The sequence below is a fragment of the Embiotoca jacksoni genome, unplaced genomic scaffold (genome assembly GCF_022577435.1).
Source record: "Embiotoca jacksoni isolate LCO1_2020_lvr unplaced genomic scaffold, fEmbJac1.0.p SCAF_3, whole genome shotgun sequence".
NCBI classification, from domain to species: Eukaryota; Metazoa; Chordata; class Actinopteri; family Embiotocidae; genus Embiotoca; species Embiotoca jacksoni.
Window position 1 is genome coordinate 9836833 of NW_027185381.1, and position 20589 is coordinate 9857421.

The window sequence follows — 20589 nt, forward strand, 5'->3', positions numbered from 1 at the left end:
AAAGGAACCATTAGATCATCCAGGGAAAGTCATTTCATTTTGAACGATTCGGCTTAGGTGGCGCCCCCAAAAGGGGTTGGGTGCTGCACCTAGGCCTTATAGTGGAGAGGAAACCCCTCAAGAAAATCAAGTATCATCGCTGTTTAGTGTTAGGTGTCAATACAGTATCTCCTTCTAAAGACAGTTTTATTAGGTGCGGTTTGGTTTAGCGCAAGAAGTTTTCCCTTCGACCTAACTGTTTCAGAAATATGTAGCAAGCAAGAATACATTTGACCACATTTACAGGCCACTATGTTGTAAAATGGGGTAACACTTTATTTAGATTTAGTTTTGAGTACATTTTATAGTGTTGAGTTTTTTTGTAGTTTTACAATCTTGTGAGCTTTATCTGGCTTGAGAACAGATACGAGGATTTATCATTGAATCAGTCTATCAGTCTAAGTCTATTTTACAACATTAAGTATGCATGACACTTGTCTAAAACTGTAGAATACATATTGTATATATAAACTTTAGCAGAATGTTTCTGCTGCTAAATAAAGATCTGTTAGGTGGTTGTGAGTCCTTGTGTGGGATGTCACTTTGCCTCAAAACCAAAAGATGAGTCAAGAAAAGAATAAAAGATTAATCAGCAATGAAAATAAGCAGGATTTGAGCCAGTGTGTAATAAAAACATAAAAGACTTCCAAATGTGGTTGGACCCAGAGCATAGATACCAGGATGAAAGCTGACTGTGTAGATATACTAATCACTTTAATTACATTACCATTTACAAAAAGTGGGGTAAGAGTGCAAAAGGTGCTTCTCACTGATGGATGGCCACAACAACAACAAGCCCCAGAGGAAGTTTCCCTCCCACAGTGGAGCCATTACTCTGCACATTCCTCTGCATTAATGTGCGCATGACTTACCAAAGAGCTGGCGGTGGAATATAAACTTCCCGGCTAACAGGCCTGTGATAATGGCCAGTATCCAGCACGTTACTTTCAGGATGTTCCACCCGAGGCCTGGGTACTTGTTGAACAGGAAGGAGAAGCAGTTGCCCACCACAATCATATGTGCCTCAGTCTGACTGTGAGAGATGGGGTCCTCTGCGAAGATGAGGAAGTTGAAGAAGGTGACGAGGTAGGCCACGATGAGACGCAACCACGGGTGCTGGAAATAGTAGCGAAAACGGGCATCTATTTCCATCCTGCTGAGCCCCCCAGCCACACTACACCTGCGAGTCAGACAGGGTGAGAGACAGAGAGGGAAAGTGCTTCTTTCAGTCAGATTACATTACACTCAAATAAGCAGGGCAGATTAGAGTGAAAACATCCATCAGACTCAGATTAGAGGTAGTAATATCACTGAGGTTTGGAGCAGATTGGGATTATGCTCAATTCTGACATCTCGGATCGTTCTGCATCACCGGAAATAGCACACCTGCATGGAGATTTTCCCATCAATGTTGAGAGTATCACACAATTGTGACGGGAAGTCCTGATCCCTCTTTTGTGATGCAAACACACTTGTTCTGGGTTTTGTACCCTCATGGTTGAAATGCACTTATTGTAAATCGCTTCGGATAAAAGCGTCAGCTAAATGAAATGTAATGTAATGTAACTAAAGAGTCAGCAGCATGAAAACATGTTAAATGGGTGAAAAATTAATGAGTTTATTGAGCTAACAATTGACAAGAAACTGCTATTCAAAAGCTTTAAAGACTAAATTATTTATCAGACACCCCCCCCCCCCCCCCATGTCATACCTGGATAAAGTGGAATATCCAAATGCCATAAATCTATCGCTGGCTTTTAAAGGATTATCCTCTCAGCCTGTCAGCTTTGTGCTCTTCCCCCCAAAAAAATCGGGCAGCATTAGATTGAAGCTTTACTAGGGAACACCTGCCAAGCAGCGCTTGAGTAACCTCCCGACTGTCTGCCTTTTTATAGTTTGAAACTCTCCAATTATCATTCACCCATGAAATCCACACTGAACTGCTCTGCTGTAGCCCTCTGTGAACGGCCCAACTTTGCTGGACTGAACTTTCCAAACGAGTTTCCGGCTTTGACACCATTTCCTAAAATAACCCCGGAAATTTGGAATGATGTGAGGGCTTCAGAAATAGAGCTGCCACAGTGGAACACACATGGGGCTATTCAATTTCACTGGCATCATGTTTGTCTTGTCTTTATGTGCCACCTTGGGTAGTACTGATTCCACTAACAGAGGTAGAAGTGCTTAATAATCCGGGTACAATGCAGACTACATTATTTATTCCATTCTAATCATCAAGAGGATGGGGAGGCCTTTTACTGTGTCAGGGGACCTCCTCACAGTCTGAGGCCACTGCCTTATGGCAGGGGAGTCCCTATCATCCATGGGACTCAGCCAGAGCACCCAAAGGACACTCATGGACACAGGAGGACATACAAACATGACACAGAAAGAGCACACAGACCTGGGACATGCAACACTGCATATGGTAGTGGGCCATAACTTAGATAATGATGAAAATTGAATTTACAGCATTTGTGATATCGATCATCTTCATCCTCATCATCCTGCTCGTGGTTCATCCGAGTTCCCTCCAAGACATACAGTAAGATGGACTGATCACTATAAACAGGAAACACACTGAGTGGCTCCTATATTCCTGCCAGTTCTGGCAATTTCTGAATGGACTGTCGTGTTAAGAGAATAAAGAAAGTATGTGACCACACAAAAATGTCGCAGCAGTGATGACGCCAAATGTCACATCACCGACCCTTACATATCTCGGAGATAACGGAACAAGCTTGACCGGAATTATCTGATGACACAACTTAAATGTTGGTGCACCCAAGTGAGAAGTGGGACGGCTGAAATGTTCGTTCAAACCCTACCTGCCTGCACGTCGGTGTTATCTGTGCATGTGCAGTAAACCACCATCATTCACGCACCTGCTCCACGCCGTTTTGCTATCAGTCGACAGCCAGGACGAGAAGCCCCGCTTCCGCACAGCTCTCCTGCCACATCAAGCCGACAGCGGCGCTCTAATCATCCCAAACGTGAGATGATACGGGAGGGCTGGACAGGGATTATCCATGCGACCTGTTGTTGGTATACGACAGATGCACCCCCAAATCCTCTGCCATTGTGCCGGAGCGTCCATGCGCCGGGCGGGTTAGCTCAGCCGGGGCAGTGCTTCGTCAGCGGGTCCCCGCCACACGATGCGGGGTTCTGGGAGTTAATGGGACGCTGCGGCTGCTGCTGTAGCGTGGATGGAGATATATGGGTCCACACACATCACGCACAGCCTCATGGCAATGTACGCAATGTAGCCAACACGTTGATTCACCAGCGCCAAGTCGGAGCTGGTACAAATATACGACTTCCGCTTACGCCTTTCAAAATAAAATTAGACCTTCACTTTTTTTGCCAGTGACCCAAATAGCCAAAATATAGTAAGAGTGAAGGAGGACTATTAATATATATTTACATCTATATATATATGTAGGGTTATATAGAATGATAGAGATCTATGTACATTCATGTCAAAAAACAAGTACAACAAAATAGCCTGAGAAATTGTTAACTTAATTAACATATTTGCACAAGCAGACATCTGCTACTTTTCAGACTTCAGATAAAGATGTTATACTTTAACAACTGACACAAACATTTTTAGCCACAATTTAGATAAATTTGAAAAGATCACTAAATTATTTGAAATAATTCCACTGGAAGGAAAATCATCCATAAAGTGGTGTAGATTTCAAGCAACTGCCAATTTGTTCAGGAATGGCTGTCCCAAGAGCTGACTATTTGATGCAAGAAGTCTTCCAGACGCCTAAAGTTTCTTCATGAGATCTGCAGGTAATTTTTGCAACCGCTTGTGTCAAAGTGCATATTTCTAAAACAGAAAGAGATTGTGCAAATTTGGGAGGCGTGGATTAAAAGCTGTTTCAGTCTTTAAAGAACAATCAAAGTTTGCCAATGAACCAGTCAAAGAAAGACTTCTGGAATAATGTGCCCTTGACAGACAGATCAAAAATATTAAAACAATTTTGCCACAGTAACCTTAGGCATGCTTGGCACAGAAGAAAGGCAGCCTTTCAACAAAAAACAACTCAAATTAACTGGGAATGGTGGGAAGTTATGCTTTTGGTTGCAGTCATTGATTTAACCATAAATTCTGCATCATATCAGAGGTGGAAGATAATGTGACATCTGTCTGAAAGTGGAAGTTGGTTGGTTAAACTGAATTCAATAAATAATTTATATCATTAATGAATTTTGTTTGTGTAACCCACATGGGGTTAACAGAAGACTCAATATGCTGTGGACCAGTGTCGAGATTGGCAAGGGAGAGGTTGTAAGGAATAACAGACAATAATCAACTGGAGCCGTAGGGTTATGTTCAACTGCAATGTGTAATAACTTTAACAAACAATAAAATATTAAACTATTTACACTCACATTTTAGGTTCAACATATGCAATACTTAGTGCATTTAAAGTAACAATAACTGCTTAGCAGCACGAAAACATAACACTCATGAACTTGATATCAATATCACAGGTGATGAAAGAAAATTGTCTCTTCAGTGCAAACAGTTTAGAGTTTCTTTGGATCCAAACGTTTAAGATGATGCCGTGTTGAGGTCGTAACAGTTTTTTAGCCAGATAGGTCCAGTCAAGTCAGTTTAGTTCAAAAGAGAGATCTTTGGTCAACAAAAAAAATAGTCTGAGATGTCAGGCTTTGACTGTCCTACCACACTGGTGCACTCGGATGAAGGGATGAAGGAATGGAGGAAGGGACGGTCTCCTCCGTGGAACAACAGGTGATCGTGGTCCAACTCCTCAGGGTTGAAGGTGGCTCACCATCTCCTTCGTCAAGGAGAATCCAAATCCAAAATCGACAGGGTTTTTCAGGTAACTCAAAACCCTAGCCTGTATAAAAACAAGGCTGTTACTCTGGCATCACAAAATTCAGTTCTCTAAGGCCTTACTGAAAATCACATCCACATTCTCATTGCACTACTGTGACACAACAGCAATTAAACAAATGAATTGGTTTCACTGTACAGTATTTCTTCTGCAATAACATTTCTCTTTTCATCATGAATTATGATTTTCTTTTTAAACATTTACCATGAAATTAATGTGTTTACTTTTTAAAACCATCTGCTGAACATGAATAAGCATATTACATGCTCACATTCTTTCATTTAAGATCATAGTTTAAATGCACATGTTTAGTAGTTTTAAACAGACATTACATTTTATCAATAGCACGGGGAGTGCATAACAGGACAGTATGGCTGCAATATAAACAGTGCAACACGAGTTTAAACAATTTATAATACCAAACGACAATTGAGCTATGAATTATACTTTTTTCCTACCGGGTTATCAGTGCATAATGGTGTTCAATTAACTACAGCGTAATGCTCTGACTAATCAGAAACCTGCATTGCCTGATATCCAATGAGAACTACATCTGAAAGAAGTGGCTATACTTGACACTGTGTTTAGCAAATATACAACAACAAAGGAAACACTATAACCCGCGCAGTTTTACTACTAGGTTATATTTGTTTAACATTGTTTGAGTTATAAACGATGTGCTTAAATAACAACTTTAGCGCCAAAACTCGACTTAGTCTCATAATTAATCGTTTAATTTAACACGTGCACTTTATTTTGAAGAGGGGTTCACATCGTTTCCTGTATGACTCGAAATGTGTCCGTCACGCTTGATGCAGAACTGAGATTCCCTCTGGTGACGGGGTGATTTCGCTGCCATAAAATGTACTCAGTTATTTATTTATATACCGAGGAGGAGGAGGGACAGAGAGCAGAGACAGGGAGCCCGGTGGCTTCCAGATGTTGCCGGATTTCACGCCTAATAGGATCTGCAGCCACGAAAGGCGGAAATCTCCCCGTGATCTCAGATCAAAAAGTGAAATCAAAATGAAAAATAAAAGAGGACCGAATGACTTAATCCTGATCAAATCCGTGATGGTTAAATATAATCATATTTTAGTACAGCCTGGGACTTTGACATATCGTTCAGCACTAAAACAACATTATTTGATCGTACAGGCCAACAGTTAGGTTACAAAAACAGACACAATAACAGAACAGCGAATGTTCATAATGTTTCATCATTGTGGCTTGATTGAACTGTCATATAAAGTCATTGAAATATCTTATAATACAATTATAACGCAAAAGCTACAGCATTATGCTGAAGGATGGGTGTTTATTGTGCAGTCCGTAGCACAGGAACCACAGCGAGGGGGAAGAAAGGATTCCACCAAGTATCAATCAATTCTGGATGAAAAAGTCGTGCAGTCGGACAAGAAACTGAAAGTGAAAAAAGGCTGGCCTTTACAACAATGAACATGGCCAATGAACCAAAGCACATCTGAAAATCCACTATTTTTTTAAGACATATTTAATTTCAAATACCACCATTCAGCAAAAATAAAGAAAATATGTAAATCATACATGCACCTGTAAAATAAAAAAAAAAATACGGTTTTAAAATGACTTTGACAAAGACCCCCTTGAAAACACATGGCTGTAAGATCTGGTAGGATCAGTTGATTTTTTTTTTTTTTTTTTTTTATAACAAAGCAGTGCAAACTATTTAATATGTTTGGTTATTTAACAACAACAACAACAACAACAAACAAACAAACAAAAAAGCACATGCGTGAATAAAAGATTTAAACAAAAATAAAACGCGTTCGCCTCTATCACGTGATTTCGGTGTTGATGACGACACGCAAGGGGCGGGTCCCCGTCGGTGTAGTCCACTTCCTGCTTCTCTGCCCTGGTTTCGCCTGCTCCGCCGCATCGAGCCCTTTATCCGACGACAGACACAATGTCACATCAAACGGGCATTCAAGGTAGACGCGCACGACTTCTCTACTCTCAGCGTGTGAACGTGTCTCGCTTTGCTGGCGGTGTTTGTGATTTCCGGGTGAGCTTTAAAGCGCCTGCAAACAATTCATTGCAACGAGGAGGAAGCTAGCGTCAAGTTAGCTCGCCGCTCCCAGCTGCGTGATGTGTGAGATCAGCGGTCCAATGTGTTGGACACTTTTAGGACATTCGTGTGTCCCCCGAGTCTGTAGCCTTGTTTTCGAGCCGACTTTGCTTTTGCGCCATACTACACACAAAAAAACACACAAAAAAAACAAAACAGCTTCAACAGTGACGTTAGTTTGGTGTTTGAATGGAGGGGCGACGCCTTCATTTAAACATGTCGGGCCTAAATGTAAATAGAAACGTGACCGGCGCCAGTCGACCTCTTGTACGTGGCGGCGGTGCAGCAAAAACGGGATTCACTGTCCTGTATTTGTGTGTCCCGGTGTGAAGGGATTAAGGTGACGGAGCCATTACAAACGTCCTCGCCCGTCTTGTCGTTCAACACTAGTTTTGTGGTATTTCGCTCAAAAGTAGAGCAACGCGTAACATCTGGCTGTGCTGCTTTTTAAAAAAACAAAAAAAAACCCGTGCCCTGTTCTTCACGGCTGTCTGCAACTAATTAGGCTGAACCTGTAAAGAAAAAAAAAAAAAAATCCAAAGTGAATCCAACCCCTTAGATGCACGGAAACTCTTGTTTGACAATGTTTTCAAGGGATCCGGTCATTTACCTTCCTGTCTTGTGTTGGAGGAGATATTTGTCCTGCCTTCATGCCTACTTTTATCTAAAGACTCCTGTGTTATTGGTATTGTGCCTTTGGCTTTTAGCAAGATTGTTAAGATGGAAAACTGCAGAGTCGTTGCAGCTTAAAAAAAAAAAAGAAAATCATTAAGTAGCTGCTTTGAATGCAAATTGAAAACCTGCTTTTATTGTGTGCCCGGGTTCAGAGTCGAAGGTCGCCGCTCGGTGTGACACGGCCATATGCAATATAAGTGTTTTTGTCTTCTGGTTGTCAAGTTAGATCGATCGAACTTGAACTCCCTTGTCTGTCTTTTCTCAGCGGGGAATGACGTGAAGGACATCTTCGCCAGTGCCAGGAGCGGAGACCAATATAGAGTCTTAAAGATTGTTATTGAGGACGGTAAGCGTTTTTCCCCCAGAGTCCTGGTGTTTGTTTACAGCTTCCTCTGCCAAGAAAACTCTTGCCTAGACTAACGCTGACATTAGAGTGGCGGCAAGGCCATCAAATCCGTGCGCTGCTGACATTTTCCTTGCACACGTCTGCTTTCCAGAGCAGCTGACTCTGGGCAGCACCAGGAAAGCATCAAAGAAGTGGGACCAGGAGTATGATTCCTTGGTGCTACCCCTCCTCGAGGACGATGTGCCCTGCTATGTTTTGTACCGGCTGGACTCCACTAACAACCAAGGCTACGAGTGGATCTTCCTGGCCTGGTCACCGGACCACTCTACTGTAAGAAACCCGAGCCTGCACCGGCTTTAATGAATAGCTTTCCGTTCTTCATGGCATTTACCCTCCTCTGCTTTTGGGTATCAGACGGGTGGGGTTTACCACATCAGGGCAGCCTTTCTTTGTATGCACTCATTACTTCCTGACAGCCCTCTTGAAATCTAAATATGGCTAGATTATGGTGTTATCCAAATAACATGTCGCTTAGCCTCAACCTCCCCGACTTTAAGTTGACTCTCGTAGTGCTGTTAGGTAAAATAGTCTTATCTAACTGTGTCATTACCTTGTTATGCAAAGGTGTGTTTTGCATTCGATGTGTTCTTGACTCGCGCACAATGTCACCGAAGTCATTGTCATTTAGTTTCACTGAAACTTGATGAACCACTTAGACCGTGGAGTCTGTGATTCAGAATAGGTGAGGCAAATAAACAAGACACTTGTTACTTCTGTCGCAGTGCACAGAGGAATGTTGCGAGAAGAAGAGACCAGTGGCGGACGAAAGGACGTTCGTAGCGCTCTAACTGCATGCTGGAGCTGATCTTAAATTCACTTTCTGAAGGATATAGCTGAGCTTAACATTCCTGTCCTCTAGCTCAAAGCAGAGTGCTTCAGGTTGAGGCTTGCCTGTAAGTTACAAAATGATTTCATGACCAGTGCTTGCCTGCTGCTGCTGCTGCCCTGACTGAATTGGTCCAATGTGTTTTCATTTGGATTAGGCCTGTCAAGTCAACTGGATTTTTATAGCCTAAAATAACTCGGTTGATACAGAGAAAATGTAAAGGTACCCCGGGCAGTTTTTTTTCACCACTGGCGGTGCTTTGAAGTTATGTCTTGACAAGTGGCTCCTCGTTTTTTTGTGCAGGAAATGCAGCAACGACTTAGCAAACACAGGAAACGAGAAGAAGAAGAAGAAGAATGAGAAGACTGGTTGCATTCGAAGAGTGTATTTTCCAAAATTATCACCAAAAAAAAAAAAAAAAAATTGGCTTTGCTTTGGCTTTTAAGCAAGAAGTGCATTCATGGTGTGTCAGACCTCAAGGACAAACATGTCATCTTCGCAGAATGGTCAAATAGTTCCCAGTGGTTATTGAATTGTGTTTCTGTTTAAAATTTTTTTTTTTTTTTTTTTTTTATAGGAAACAGTAATAAACTCTAAACAGAGCAAAAAGAGACAAGATGAAGAATTACACTTTTCATGAAAAGTTAAGCGTCTTTCTTTTAAGTTTGCTCCACGTTAAAGATTTTCTTTGTATTCTTTACAGGTGCGACATAAAATGTTATATGCTGCTACCAGAGCAACAGTGAAGAAAGAGTTTGGAGGTGGCCACATCAAGGATGAGATTTTTGGTACCGCTAAGGTTGGTCATACAATAAGCTCTTTTATGGTTTAAACCTCAATTTAAGGGTCAAACATTTCCAAGTTAAACTCGAGTGTTAAATGTTTTTGGCAGGTGATAGGAGTAATGTGGTGTTAGTGAGTCGGTCTGTGCTGCTGCATGATGTGTGATTGTGTTCTGTTTTGGGCCCCAGGATGAACTGAACCTCAGTGGTTACAGGAAGTTTCTGACCTCGCAGGCGGCTCCACTGCCCCTCACTGCTGCAGAGGAGGAACTGAGACAGATCAAACTAAATGCGGTAATGAACACATGTAATCTCTCGGCCACCACTTACATCAAAGGTCATCTCAGAGGAAATAACATAGTGCGCAGTTCTTGCCTACACGTATGGTGTTCCACCTGTTGACAAGTTCTCTGATTTGAAGTGTTCTGAAGTGAAGCTGAAGCTCTGATTCACTTCTGAAAAGGGTTCATAGCGCGTCATCCTTACACTGCAGGCTTCAGGGGGAGAAGAAGAGGGGGGGGGGGGGGGGGGGGGAGCTTACCCGTGCGTGCAGCAGTATTCCTCCTAATCACATCTCCTGTGTGAGATGATAATCCCACCAGAAACAGTGGAGGGGGTTGGTATCAATGAAAGCCAGCAATGCAGCCTTCCAAACAGCACAAGGTCAGCAGCAGTGCAAGTGTGCATATGCTTGCCTGGCCGTATCAACACAGTGCAAAGATGCTGATGCATTAGAACAGCAGGATGTTGGCAGCGGTGAATCTGTTAGGCTTGTAGAGCTCATACCCAGAGCTCCATTAAAAGGGATTGTTGACAGTCGTAAACCTCGTTCAGCCAGAACAACAAAGCGGGGGGGAAAAAAAAAGATAATTCGAATCTAACACTTCCAAGTTGAGAGCTACATGCAAATGTGGGAACTCTGCTGCTCTGAGCACGTGGCAGTGATTGTGCATGGGGCACAGGTGACCTGTATCACGGGGCTCTGCCTTTGTTGTGAGAAACTAAAGAAATACCGTAATGGGATATCCGCCGCATGCTGCTAATGTCGTCAGCAGTGTTTACGCTGCAGATTTGAAGGGCTTTCAAGAAGTTAAAAAAAACCAAAAAAACAGCATTTAAAGTTTCAGTCTTCCGATTTTGGGGGACTGTCAGTATACATTAACCCGAACGAACTCTTCTTCTTCTTTGAGAAACAACCTTTTCTGACTGCAGCGCTCTCAGCCTACCACATAAACAGGAACCGTCTTTATCACCATATATGGAAGTGCTTTGAAGAGTGCGGTCCCTCTCCAAAGTATCGTCAATTAGAAACAGAGGAGAAAATAGGAAGTGAGGTTTGTGCTCGTCCTACTTGACCAGCTGTTGAGGGAAGATAATGTATCATTAATCTGTACCGCCCAGATGAAAAAGAGGCTTTGAAATATTTATCATTGCCATGCCTGGAGACTGCCTGCCTTTTACTAAGCAGATGGATAAAAGACCCGCAATCCTTTTTTGTATGCGAGGTAGCTACATCGGAGGCTCAATCATGTTTCCACGGCATTTCATTTTGTGGGAACAGGCCTCTAAAAATAGATGCAATCCATCAGTGTAATCCTTCCAGCATTTCTAGTTTTCTGTGATTTCATGGAGGCGCCTTGTCACTTCCGATACAAGCACCTCATCTGTAATCATCGTGTTCTAGCATTCAAGCTGTTTGTTGCACTTGTAGACCTTTTTACCTCCTTATGTCGAGAATAAAGGATATTTATTTAATTTCACTTATCAAAAAAGTTATTAGGAAACCCGTTTATGCTTTGAGAGAACACTGCATTATTTTGTCCTGTCATTTGATTGAGTTTAATGATTAATATTGGCCCATGTGTTATTTGAAGACACATTAAATGCTTGCTCATTAATGCACTGGCCTTCCTGTTTAAAGGCCTCACTGACTGTGTAATGTGCTGTATAATAGTGATGACAGTTGGACAGAAAGCTGAAGTGCCTTTGTTTCTGTGTGGTGTGTTCAGGTGCAGACGGACATCAGTGTGGACACCAAGCAGCAGACTCTGCAGGGCGTGGCTTTCCCCATTCACAAAGACGCTGTTGCCGCACTTGAACGTTTTAGGGACAAGAAAATCAATTACGTACAACTGGTAGGTTCTTAAGAGCAAATCATCAGTGCAAAGGGGACCTTTGCTGAGTCAATCATTTCAACGTGAAAATCACTTCTTTCATCTCACGTTGTTTGGAGAGACAGAGAGGTTTTTGGTCAGGACACAATGAGTTACTCATTTTGCCCAAAAAGCCTTTGTGTTAATTCTTCTCATTGAAATTCAGAGGGTTTATGTCACAAGATCAGAACAGTCCAAAGCACAAAGGAATAATTGTGGCACTGTTGTGGCCTTGTCTCCGGTCCCTTTTTGTTTTTGTCCAAAGTGTTTGCAGAAAAGCAGTTTGTTTTGTTCTATTCGTCCATTGAAGGTTTCCTTGCGGTTGCTGAGCAGCACACGAGCAACTGTTGTGTACACGTTACATTCAGACACACCTGAGAGGGAGAGGAGACCGGTTGTTATTCACTGCCCCCTCCATAGATATTCCTAATTGGTCTGGTATTCAGAGACTTGGTAATCACAAGCGCAGTCCACCTACATTTTGAGTAACTTTTAATTTCCTTTGTCAACAGCTAGTAGATGCTGAACAGGAGCTGATTCGCTTGTGCAACACTGAGCCAACAGAGTTGAAAGACCTACCAATGAGAATCCCGAAAGAATCTGCACGTTACCACTTCTTCCTCTATAAACACTCCCATGAAGGCGACTACTTAGAATCTACAGGTGAATAGATTGTCACTGGTTGTAGTGAAGAGCTGACAAAACCCGTCTTCTTTTTTTAGTTTTTTTTTATGTTTATTTTTTATGTTCCTCTGAAATTTAAGTCACGTTTTCTCATCTAATTGCTTATTTTTCTCTTTGTAGTCTTCATTTATTCTATGCCAGGGTACAAGTGTAGCATCCGAGAGAGGATGCTGTATTCCAGCTGCAAAAATCCCCTGGTCGACACGGTGGAAAACAAACTCCAGATTGAGATTGAGAAAAAAGTAAGAAAGGAATTATGTTATTATTGTGGTTCATACCACTTCTTTTTTTGTTGTTGTTTTTTTGTCAGCTCTGTCTTGCTCACTTTAAAAAGCAAGAAAGCACAAAAAGAGAGAAATCTGTGAAGTAGCCAAAATCATTAGAGATTTTTAAATCTGATTTAGAATAACAAGTTTTCACAGTCTTTAAGGGGAATTTTTTTTACGACAAGCTATTGTTTGTATGGATCGTGCAGAGTTTGAAATGTTATTTGTAGCTGATGGAGATTAGAAAGGCAGAACTTCATAGACCAAAAAGAAAACGTATTTCTGAAAGAGTGAGACTTGATGTAGGTTACATCTGCTCAGATGTGTATATATATATATATATATATAAAATTTATTTATTTATTTATTTTTTTTCTGCCTCCCAGTTGGAAATTGACAACGGGGATGAACTGACAAGCGACTTCCTGTATGAGGAGGTGCATCCCAAGCAGCACGCACACAAGCAGGCCTTCGCCAAACCCAAAGGCCCCGCTGGTAAGAGGGGTGGCCGCCGCATCACCAGACCACCGGCAGAGGGAGAGGAGGAAGATTAAAGAGACCTCAGCACCCAACCACCACCACCACCACCTCCACGAGCACGTTCCACAGTGGAACATTCCTGCAGTGGGGGAAATCATATTTGACACGCTTGTTTAAAAGAATAAGACAACAACCTCAAATTCCCACAGAGTTCACCCAGAGACCCAACTATGCACGCCGAGGACAACTGAGCAATGACACCCTTCAGATGTTCCATTTGTAGCTTGCCAAATGGAAGCATATTCATGTATGTTAGTACATTCACAGAAAATCCTTCACAATGATTCAAAGTGGTCCAAATAAAGTCAAATTTGAGGTTTTTACGTGGTTGCCAGCTGTGAGACTTTAAAAATGTTAGTGCGACTAATGTGAACTTGCGCCAATATTATGAAATTCCCTCGTTTTGAGTTCACATGCTCAAATTCTTAACTTGCATTCCTTAAGTCTGTGTCAATTAATGTTTCTGTGTCTAATGTGTTGAAAATTTGTCTCCTACTGTTTGCACAATGAGGTGCTCCAAAGCAGAAAAGATAATAATTATCCCACTTGTGTCTATTGATTCATTTTAACAGTGCATTTTATATTGGAAAATTGACTTCTTTTTTGATATAACTGTGGTTTACATGAAAAAAATCATCTGCTGAGAAACTTATTTTTCTATGCAAGTGCTGTAAATGTACATATTGTAGCTGTGTGATGCTCTATGATTAAGAAACAGTCTGGTCTGTTCTGGTGATTGTCAGTGTCAGTGAGGATCACAGTGGAAAGAATTGGGGCTTCCAGAAATATTACATCAATACATCTCAAGATTTCATGAAGAGGAAGCGACTCGAGCTTTGCTGGTTCCCATATAAGAGGGAAGTGAGCGGATAGGAAAGGGAATACTATAAGTACCTTGATCAAAATGTTGCCACATCCACTGGTCTACTGATTATTTTTTTGGCAAACTACTAAGCTCACCTCATGATTGAAGGGAAAACCCCTTTACATTCATAGTGTCATTATAATAGAAAAGAGAAATCATGTTTGGTCTTATTTGTTTTCTTACAAATCTTTCTTTTAAAGAAGAAAAATAAAATATTTAAATCACACATTGTCATTCATTTTATTTCTTTAACTGTCTTCACAATAAATACAGCGAAACACTGGCAAGAACAACATATTAAGCCATCGAATCTAACAGCCTCACAATATACTGTTTTATTACTGCATGCTGTTGCAGTTTTGACACAACTAAACCTGTAAAAACTAAGCTACATATCTTTTATTAAAATACAGGTATATAAATAAAAAAAAATTCTTCACACTCAATAAGCAACATTAATTTATATCAAACTTTGTCATACAGTCTGAAGTTGGTCTGGAACAGTTCCGAAATCTTCACGGGGAGGCTATGCTTCACTGTCCCTGAAATTCCAGTGAAATGCTTTTGACAACTCCATGAATCTCTAAAAGGACCTGTAAATACAGATATCAATGTTAACAATGACAAAAGACAGACAAATTAAAACACAACATTTTGTTTTTATTTTATCAGTGTTTTGGCAACTAAACCCTTGTGTAAAAGGTTAGAATTAACATGAGGTGCATCAAATCCAATGCTTTATTTATTTGTCTCAAATGTGATCCACACCAAAGTTTAAGGTTTTTATTTATGTACACTTAATTAAGGATAAACGGTTGCAACAATGTGACTCATCTTTTGAGGCAAAATGTCCTTCTCTATCTGTTTATTATGTGACCAGAGAACAGCCTCCGATACGTCAGTGCTTATTTAAACAAAGGAGAAGGCTTTAGAGGTGCATTTGCTGAATCCCTTAAATGATATATCTGTTGATATAATATATTTGTGTCAACCAATGCCGTGAAAAAAAACCCAATGAACTGACCCAAGTGGCCAAAGATTTAGATATCTTCCTCCGTTAATTTTTAAAACTTAAATGTACGATCAATGAGCCACACTGTTGAACTTGCTGAGTTTACCTAAAGTCAGTCTCTTACTGTTTGCCCTGTCCTGCTGCTATAAATACACAACGATAGAGGGAAAAGTGTAAAAACTACAGAGGCCAGATGTTTTAGGAAATGATTGAGCTTTTTTTTTTTTTTATAAAAATGAACCTACATTCGTGCTTTCTTCTTAAAGGGTGACAGTATAATTGACTGGGCCTGGGTCTGAGCATTGAGATCACTTTGTTGGTTTTGGTCTTTTCATGGGATTTGCTGGGACTTCCCTCACCAGACTGTTATCAGTGTTTCTGGAACTCATTATACAGGTATGTAACTCAAGGTGACATACAGAAAGCAGTGCAGATGCCAACACACTAGCTTGACCTATACGCTTTAATATCTGCCCGTGTCTGTCCTCACCCTACCTGTCTGATGAGTGGCCGTCTGTTCTTCCTGTCAAACAGGCAGTTACAGGCCAGAGAGTAGATACTCTCCACCTGGCTCAGCTCCCAGTCTCCCATCTTTTTGTCCAGAAAGTCCTCCAGAGTCAGCTCCTCATCTTCATCGTCTATGTCATACCTCATCTCCATCTAGGAGAGGGATGGAGGGAGGGAGGGAGGGAGGAGAAAAACACAGTTAATGTGACTGCAATTCTGCTGCAGGTACCTTCCAAAGGCCAAACACTCCAGGACATGGGTATCAAATATCAATTAAGATTGCTCAGCTTATGCTCACCGGAGATGAAACTTGGCTTCAAACCCTTTGCAGTTACTTTATTAACTGATACTGTGCCCTCACTTATTAAATACAAAGTCTTTAATAAACTGTGATCGCAAACTGCAGCTTGACGGATACACACTGAAAGCCTCTTTTGTGCAACTTACCAATAACTGTGTCTGCTGGTTTTCATCAGCTGGCGGGAGTCCAGACAATATTTCCAACAACACCTGTAGATGGCGGAGAGATGGGGTTAATCACATGGCTCTGGGTGACAGGAAGCCTTTATTACCCCACCGTGTGCCAGGTAGCTGCACCGACACTGTAATGCTCCCACAGCTGTCCTCATAAGACATAATGTGTACAGTGAACTTTATGCAAAGAAATCATTCATGTTGGATATTTATAACACGGTACAGCTGCACTCTTAAACTGAGTCAGGTTTTTAGTGGGAAATAATGAAAAGTGATCCATAAAACAGAGCTCTATTTTCACAAATGAGAAGAAATGTATACTATAATGTTAGTGTGCTGTCATTTTTGTGTGTGTCAGTGGTTTGGGGGAACCTGGCACTCAAGTATACTGCTGAGCACTGTTCTATATTTTACATTAGAGCTGCAGTTTCTCTGTTCCTAACATTATATTTGTGTGTGTGTGTGTGTGTGTGTGTGTGTGTATGTGTGCGTGTGTGTGTGTGCGCGCGCGCGCGTGTATCCTTGTGTGTGTCGACAGGAAAAACCTACCACTCCAAAGCTGAAGACATCAGATTTCGGCGTGATCTCTCCTCTCAACGCCTCAGGTGCCATGTAAGCACGGGTACCCACAATCCTCTCCGTCATCATGGTAGTTGACGTCTGCTTGGCCGACGCTCTCGTCAGCCCAAAGTCTGAGATTTTTGCCACCAAGTTTTCATCTAACAGGATGTTTGCACTGATAACAAATAAATAAATAAATTTAAAAAAAAAAGATTTAGAGCTAAGAAGCTGATTAAGACAGATCTATCAGATGTATAGCTCATCAATCAATCAGACTTTATTTGTATAGCACTTTTCACACAAATGGCATGTAACACAATAAAAACAATACAAAAAAATGCCCTCCTCACACCCCCATCCGCCTTCACAAATAAACACACACCCGCATGCATATCCCTCAATTAGAAAACACCAGAAGTAAGAATTTTAGTTAATAAAAAGCTAAAATAAAGTATAAAGCTATGCCAGCTAATAAAAACAACCAAAATGCATGAATAAATAGTCAAATGAATCAATAAAATTCAGTTAAAGTTTAATAAATAATGGAAGAAGATATACTAAGAAGTAAAACCAGATAAAATGTATAAATAGACAGTTGAATAAACACATAAAATAAATAAACTTCAATTAAAAGCCAGACTAAAAACTGAATTCTTGGATTTCTGTCTTGTTTCTCATGTTAAAGGAACACTTCTACATTTTTAGAAAATTGGGATTTAAAAAAAAAAAAAAGAAATCCATAAACATATTTCTAAAAAATTGCCAAGCTATTCTTTTAGGAAATTGTCATTTAATGGTCACTGAGAATTTGAGAGATACTTTACTCTATGTACCTTTTAACATCTCTGTGGACATGATGGTTGCAGTGCAGATACTCCAAACCTAGAGCAGTGCCTTCTGCTATCAAGCATCTCTGTCGCCACGATAGCGTAGGACTTCTGTCCTAAATTTAAAAAAAAAAAAACGAAAACCCACGCAAATAAATCATCTGTGTGAGAGCTCAGGCACTAGAAGGCCGAGTCCGTGTAGAGCAGTAAGAGGTGCTTACCAAGCAGGCTAGTCGATCGAGCAAAGAGCCATTGGCCATGAAGGCGTACACTAAACACAGGTGAGGTTCATCGCAGGAAAATCCAACCATGTCAACCAAGTTCTCGTGTTTCAACCTGTGGAACAAACCGTGTGATCAAACCAGACTTGCGTTTAGAAATATATGAATCACCGTGTTAATTAAAAGAATGTGAAATATGCTTATTCAGCTGAGAGTTAGATGAATGAAACTTACACTTTCAGAGTTTGGATCTCTTGGTTGAACTGAACTTGCAACCTGTCCAGTGGCATGTCATCCATCTAAATGAGATGATATGTTTGCTTTGTGATTAACAAGATCTGTAAAAAAAAAAAAGTATGTGTTGCTTGCTGTGAAACCTTTTTTCTCTTACTGGGTTGAGTTTTTTCACCGCAACAGGCTTGTTGTTCAGGAGCCCTTTGTAGACTCTCCCAAAGCCTCCCTCCCCGAGCCAGCTGCCTCCTTCTGACGTGGAACGGTCGTCAAAGTTGTCGGTAATCCTCACCAGCTCACTGTACAAGAAACTGGAGAAACCTAATGAGGGACACACACAAGACCCATTGCTGCCACCTGCTGCTCAATTATGGAAGTATCAAACTTTTTCAAAGACGCAGCATGATGTACAGATTGGTCACCTTTGTGAGTTACAATACACCACGGTAAAACAACCCTGTTTACTGTAACAACTGTGTGACATTATGAGATATTTTAATGGAGTATTCCCATTAATGGTACTTCATACCTCTACGTATCCAACATTAGTTTCTCAATTAGGGGCTTTTTAAAAAAAACTTTTTATTGTAGTTTTACTTTTAATACTGTAAGCATATATATATATAGATATTTTTTTATACCTCAGCACTTGTTATTACATTATACGTTATATTAGATATAATATTTTAAATAATGACATAACATGCAACTAAGTTGAAGTTGAGGTTTCCAGCCAATCATGACAGTTTGTCAATGACATTTACTTAGAAATGTCACATCACGTCATATACATTTGACTCTATAAGTGGCTGTGTTAAAATATCTCATACAAGTCTATCAAATTAAAAAATAAGGATTAAAAACAACAACAGTACAACCACCTATGTGTCCTGGTTCACTGTCCTCTAGCTGGATGTGCGGCTGCAGAACGGAGGTGACGGGTGGCGGCTGCGTCTCTCTGTCTTCCAGCGGTCTGGTTGGAACGGTGCTGCGTGTTCCTGCTGATGAGGCCTGCTGTGTCTCTGCTGAAAGACATCCAAAGTAGGTCTTTTTACTGATCTGGCGCAATGTTAAAAAGCACGCTTCTTACATCATTAAACACAGCTGTCATTAATGTCTGGTGCTAAGAATTCTTTGCAGTTTGCAGTTTTGCACCTCATTTCCCACAGATCACTGGTAACACAGCAGTACAGACAGAAGCTGGCTAGTACCTTAATCTGTTGCACAGCTTCTCAGCCTTTTGTATTTGTTTAAGTCCCGACAGAAATTTAAGATACATTTCCACCACAATAAATAAATAAAAACAAAACTGGAAAACTGTCTTGATGAGGTTGATTGTAGGTGTTTGTAGAGTTTTAAAATGTGAAAATACTGTCAGATATTACAGCCTATTTCCACCCACTATAAATCAGGGGTACATGTTTATTATACAGTTTGTGATTATTATTGAAATGCCTTTTTTTTTTTTTTTAAATTTAAAGTCATACCAGGCAGCAGAACACTAACAGCAGCCAGCAACTTGTGACTCTTCAAAATGTCCACAAGTTCACCCACAGTGCTGTTGGTGGTGCCCCAGTCATTCAGCAGCTCCACTGTGGGACTCCGACCCTGCGCAACGAGGCCTTCAAATCTCCTAAAAAAACAAACAAAAAAAAAAACCAGTCAGACGAGACAGAGCGATAGACAAGATTGTCATTTTCGTCCATACGGAAAACACATCAGATTCCCTGCCGCCGTCTTTACCTGACATGATGCTGAGTGTACCTCAGCTCACCGCTCGGCTTCCTTACGGACACAAGAACATCTTTCCAGCCGTCTTGAGGATCCAAAAAATCCGATAACTTGCGACGTACGCCGTAACTGATGTTACGAATATAAGTAGCGGAAGTTATTGAATGATCCATTCCGCGAGGAGATCTGACCAAACCCGAGTGTGATCTCAGTTTACCTGACAGCCATATCGGCACGATGTACAACGTATGGACGCTGGCCGTGCCCCCCCGCCCCCCACTGAATGCGTTCACGAAAGCCGAGCAATATATATATATATATATATATATATATATTTTTTTTGCTCCCAAGTCCAGAAAAATTTGTTATTTCCGATATTGAGCAACTTCCCCAAACGTGACACAACAGGGCTGTCGTACGGAAAGTCTCCACCTCCGCGCGGAAATAAGCCCCGAGTGGTCGTCTAAAACGTAAAAAGGTTTAAGATCTTACCTGTCGGTGAGACCACAATTATTACCAACCAGTCTGAAGTGTTTTAAAGTTTTGAACTACACAGTTGAGAAAGACAACATGTTGCGGTTGTTTACAGATGTAAAGTGCTACAGTGCCCTCGAGTGGACACTAAAGATACTTGTCCCTGTTATTTCCACTGGTTGTGGTTTCATGGTGATAATTTCGTCAACTGTGATTTATTTAAAAGTTTCAAAGAGAACCTCGAGTCAATTATTGCCCCCCCCCCCCCTCCAATCTGTAGCCTGCCTATTATGTACGTGTTTGTGTGTTTAAGTTCTTGTATTAGGTTAAAACT

The 20589-nt window shown here is 41.0% G+C and overlaps 3 protein-coding genes across 6 annotated transcripts in view; 1 reads left to right on the plus strand and 2 right to left on the minus strand.

The window, feature by feature from the left end:
* tmem117 (transmembrane protein 117) overlaps positions 1 to 3319 on the minus strand; it is a 41339-nt gene extending 38020 nt beyond the window's left edge. The window contains exons 1-2 of one of the 2 annotated variants that reach the window (XM_069163140.1): positions 2925 to 3319; positions 912 to 1219 (exon numbers count right to left, since the gene is read on the minus strand). In XM_069163140.1, coding sequence (XP_069019241.1) covers positions 912 to 1191 — 280 coding nt within the window. In that variant the 5' untranslated portion in view covers positions 1192 to 1219; positions 2925 to 3319. Of the gene's footprint in view, positions 1 to 911; positions 1220 to 2924 lie in introns of those variants that run through there. The other variant, XM_069163141.1, reaches the window with a different exon arrangement.
* Positions 3320 to 6791: 3472 nt separating this feature from the next.
* Positions 6792 to 14443, plus strand: twf1a (twinfilin actin-binding protein 1a). Its single transcript, XM_069162573.1, has 9 exons — positions 6792 to 6883; positions 7961 to 8041; positions 8193 to 8371; positions 9631 to 9726; positions 9899 to 10003; positions 11719 to 11844; positions 12375 to 12525; positions 12667 to 12788; positions 13199 to 14443. Exons 1-9 carry the CDS (start codon positions 6859 to 6861, stop codon positions 13364 to 13366), a joined length of 1053 nt encoding a protein of 350 aa, XP_069018674.1. The 5' UTR covers positions 6792 to 6858; the 3' UTR covers positions 13367 to 14443.
* Positions 14439 to 20345, minus strand: irak4 (interleukin-1 receptor-associated kinase 4). Of its 3 annotated transcripts, none has more exons than XM_069162571.1 (11): positions 19794 to 20345; positions 19538 to 19683; positions 18932 to 19072; positions 18211 to 18371; positions 18054 to 18118; positions 17820 to 17934; positions 17605 to 17714; positions 16760 to 16946; positions 16184 to 16246; positions 15725 to 15889; positions 14439 to 14810 (listed from the first exon to the last, which is right to left on the minus strand). In XM_069162571.1, exons 1-11 carry the CDS (start codon positions 19952 to 19954, stop codon positions 14751 to 14753), a joined length of 1374 nt encoding a protein of 457 aa, XP_069018672.1. In that variant the 5' UTR covers positions 19955 to 20345; the 3' UTR covers positions 14439 to 14750. The 3 variants fall into 3 exon arrangements, with proteins under 3 accessions (XP_069018672.1, XP_069018673.1, XP_069018671.1); XM_069162572.1 differs by having other exon boundaries at positions 18211 to 18400; positions 18961 to 19075; XM_069162570.1 differs by having other exon boundaries at positions 18932 to 19075.
* Positions 20346 to 20589: the final 244 nt, after the last annotated feature.

Bases quoted from the DNA above. Each gene is read 5' to 3' on its own strand.
- twf1a (XM_069162573.1), top strand. From the start codon at position 6,859: ATGTCACATCAAACGGGCATTCAAG. The intron at 6,884-7,960 runs GTAGACGCGCAC...GTCTTTTCTCAG, and splicing joins ACATCAAACGGGCATTCAAG to CGGGGAATGACGTGAAGGAC. The intron at 12,526-12,666 runs GTGAATAGATTG...TTCTCTTTGTAG, and splicing joins CGACTACTTAGAATCTACAG to TCTTCATTTATTCTATGCCA.
- irak4 (XM_069162572.1), bottom strand. From the start codon at position 19,954: ATGGATCATTCAATAACTTCCGCTACTTATATTCGTAACATCAGTTAC. The intron at 18,401-18,960 runs GCTAGAGGACAG...AGCAGGTGGCAG, and splicing joins GTTCTGCAGCCGCACATCCA to CAATGGGTCTTGTGTGTGTC. The intron at 18,119-18,210 runs GTAAGAGAAAAA...CATCTCATTTAG, and splicing joins CGGTGAAAAAACTCAACCCA to ATGGATGACATGCCACTGGA.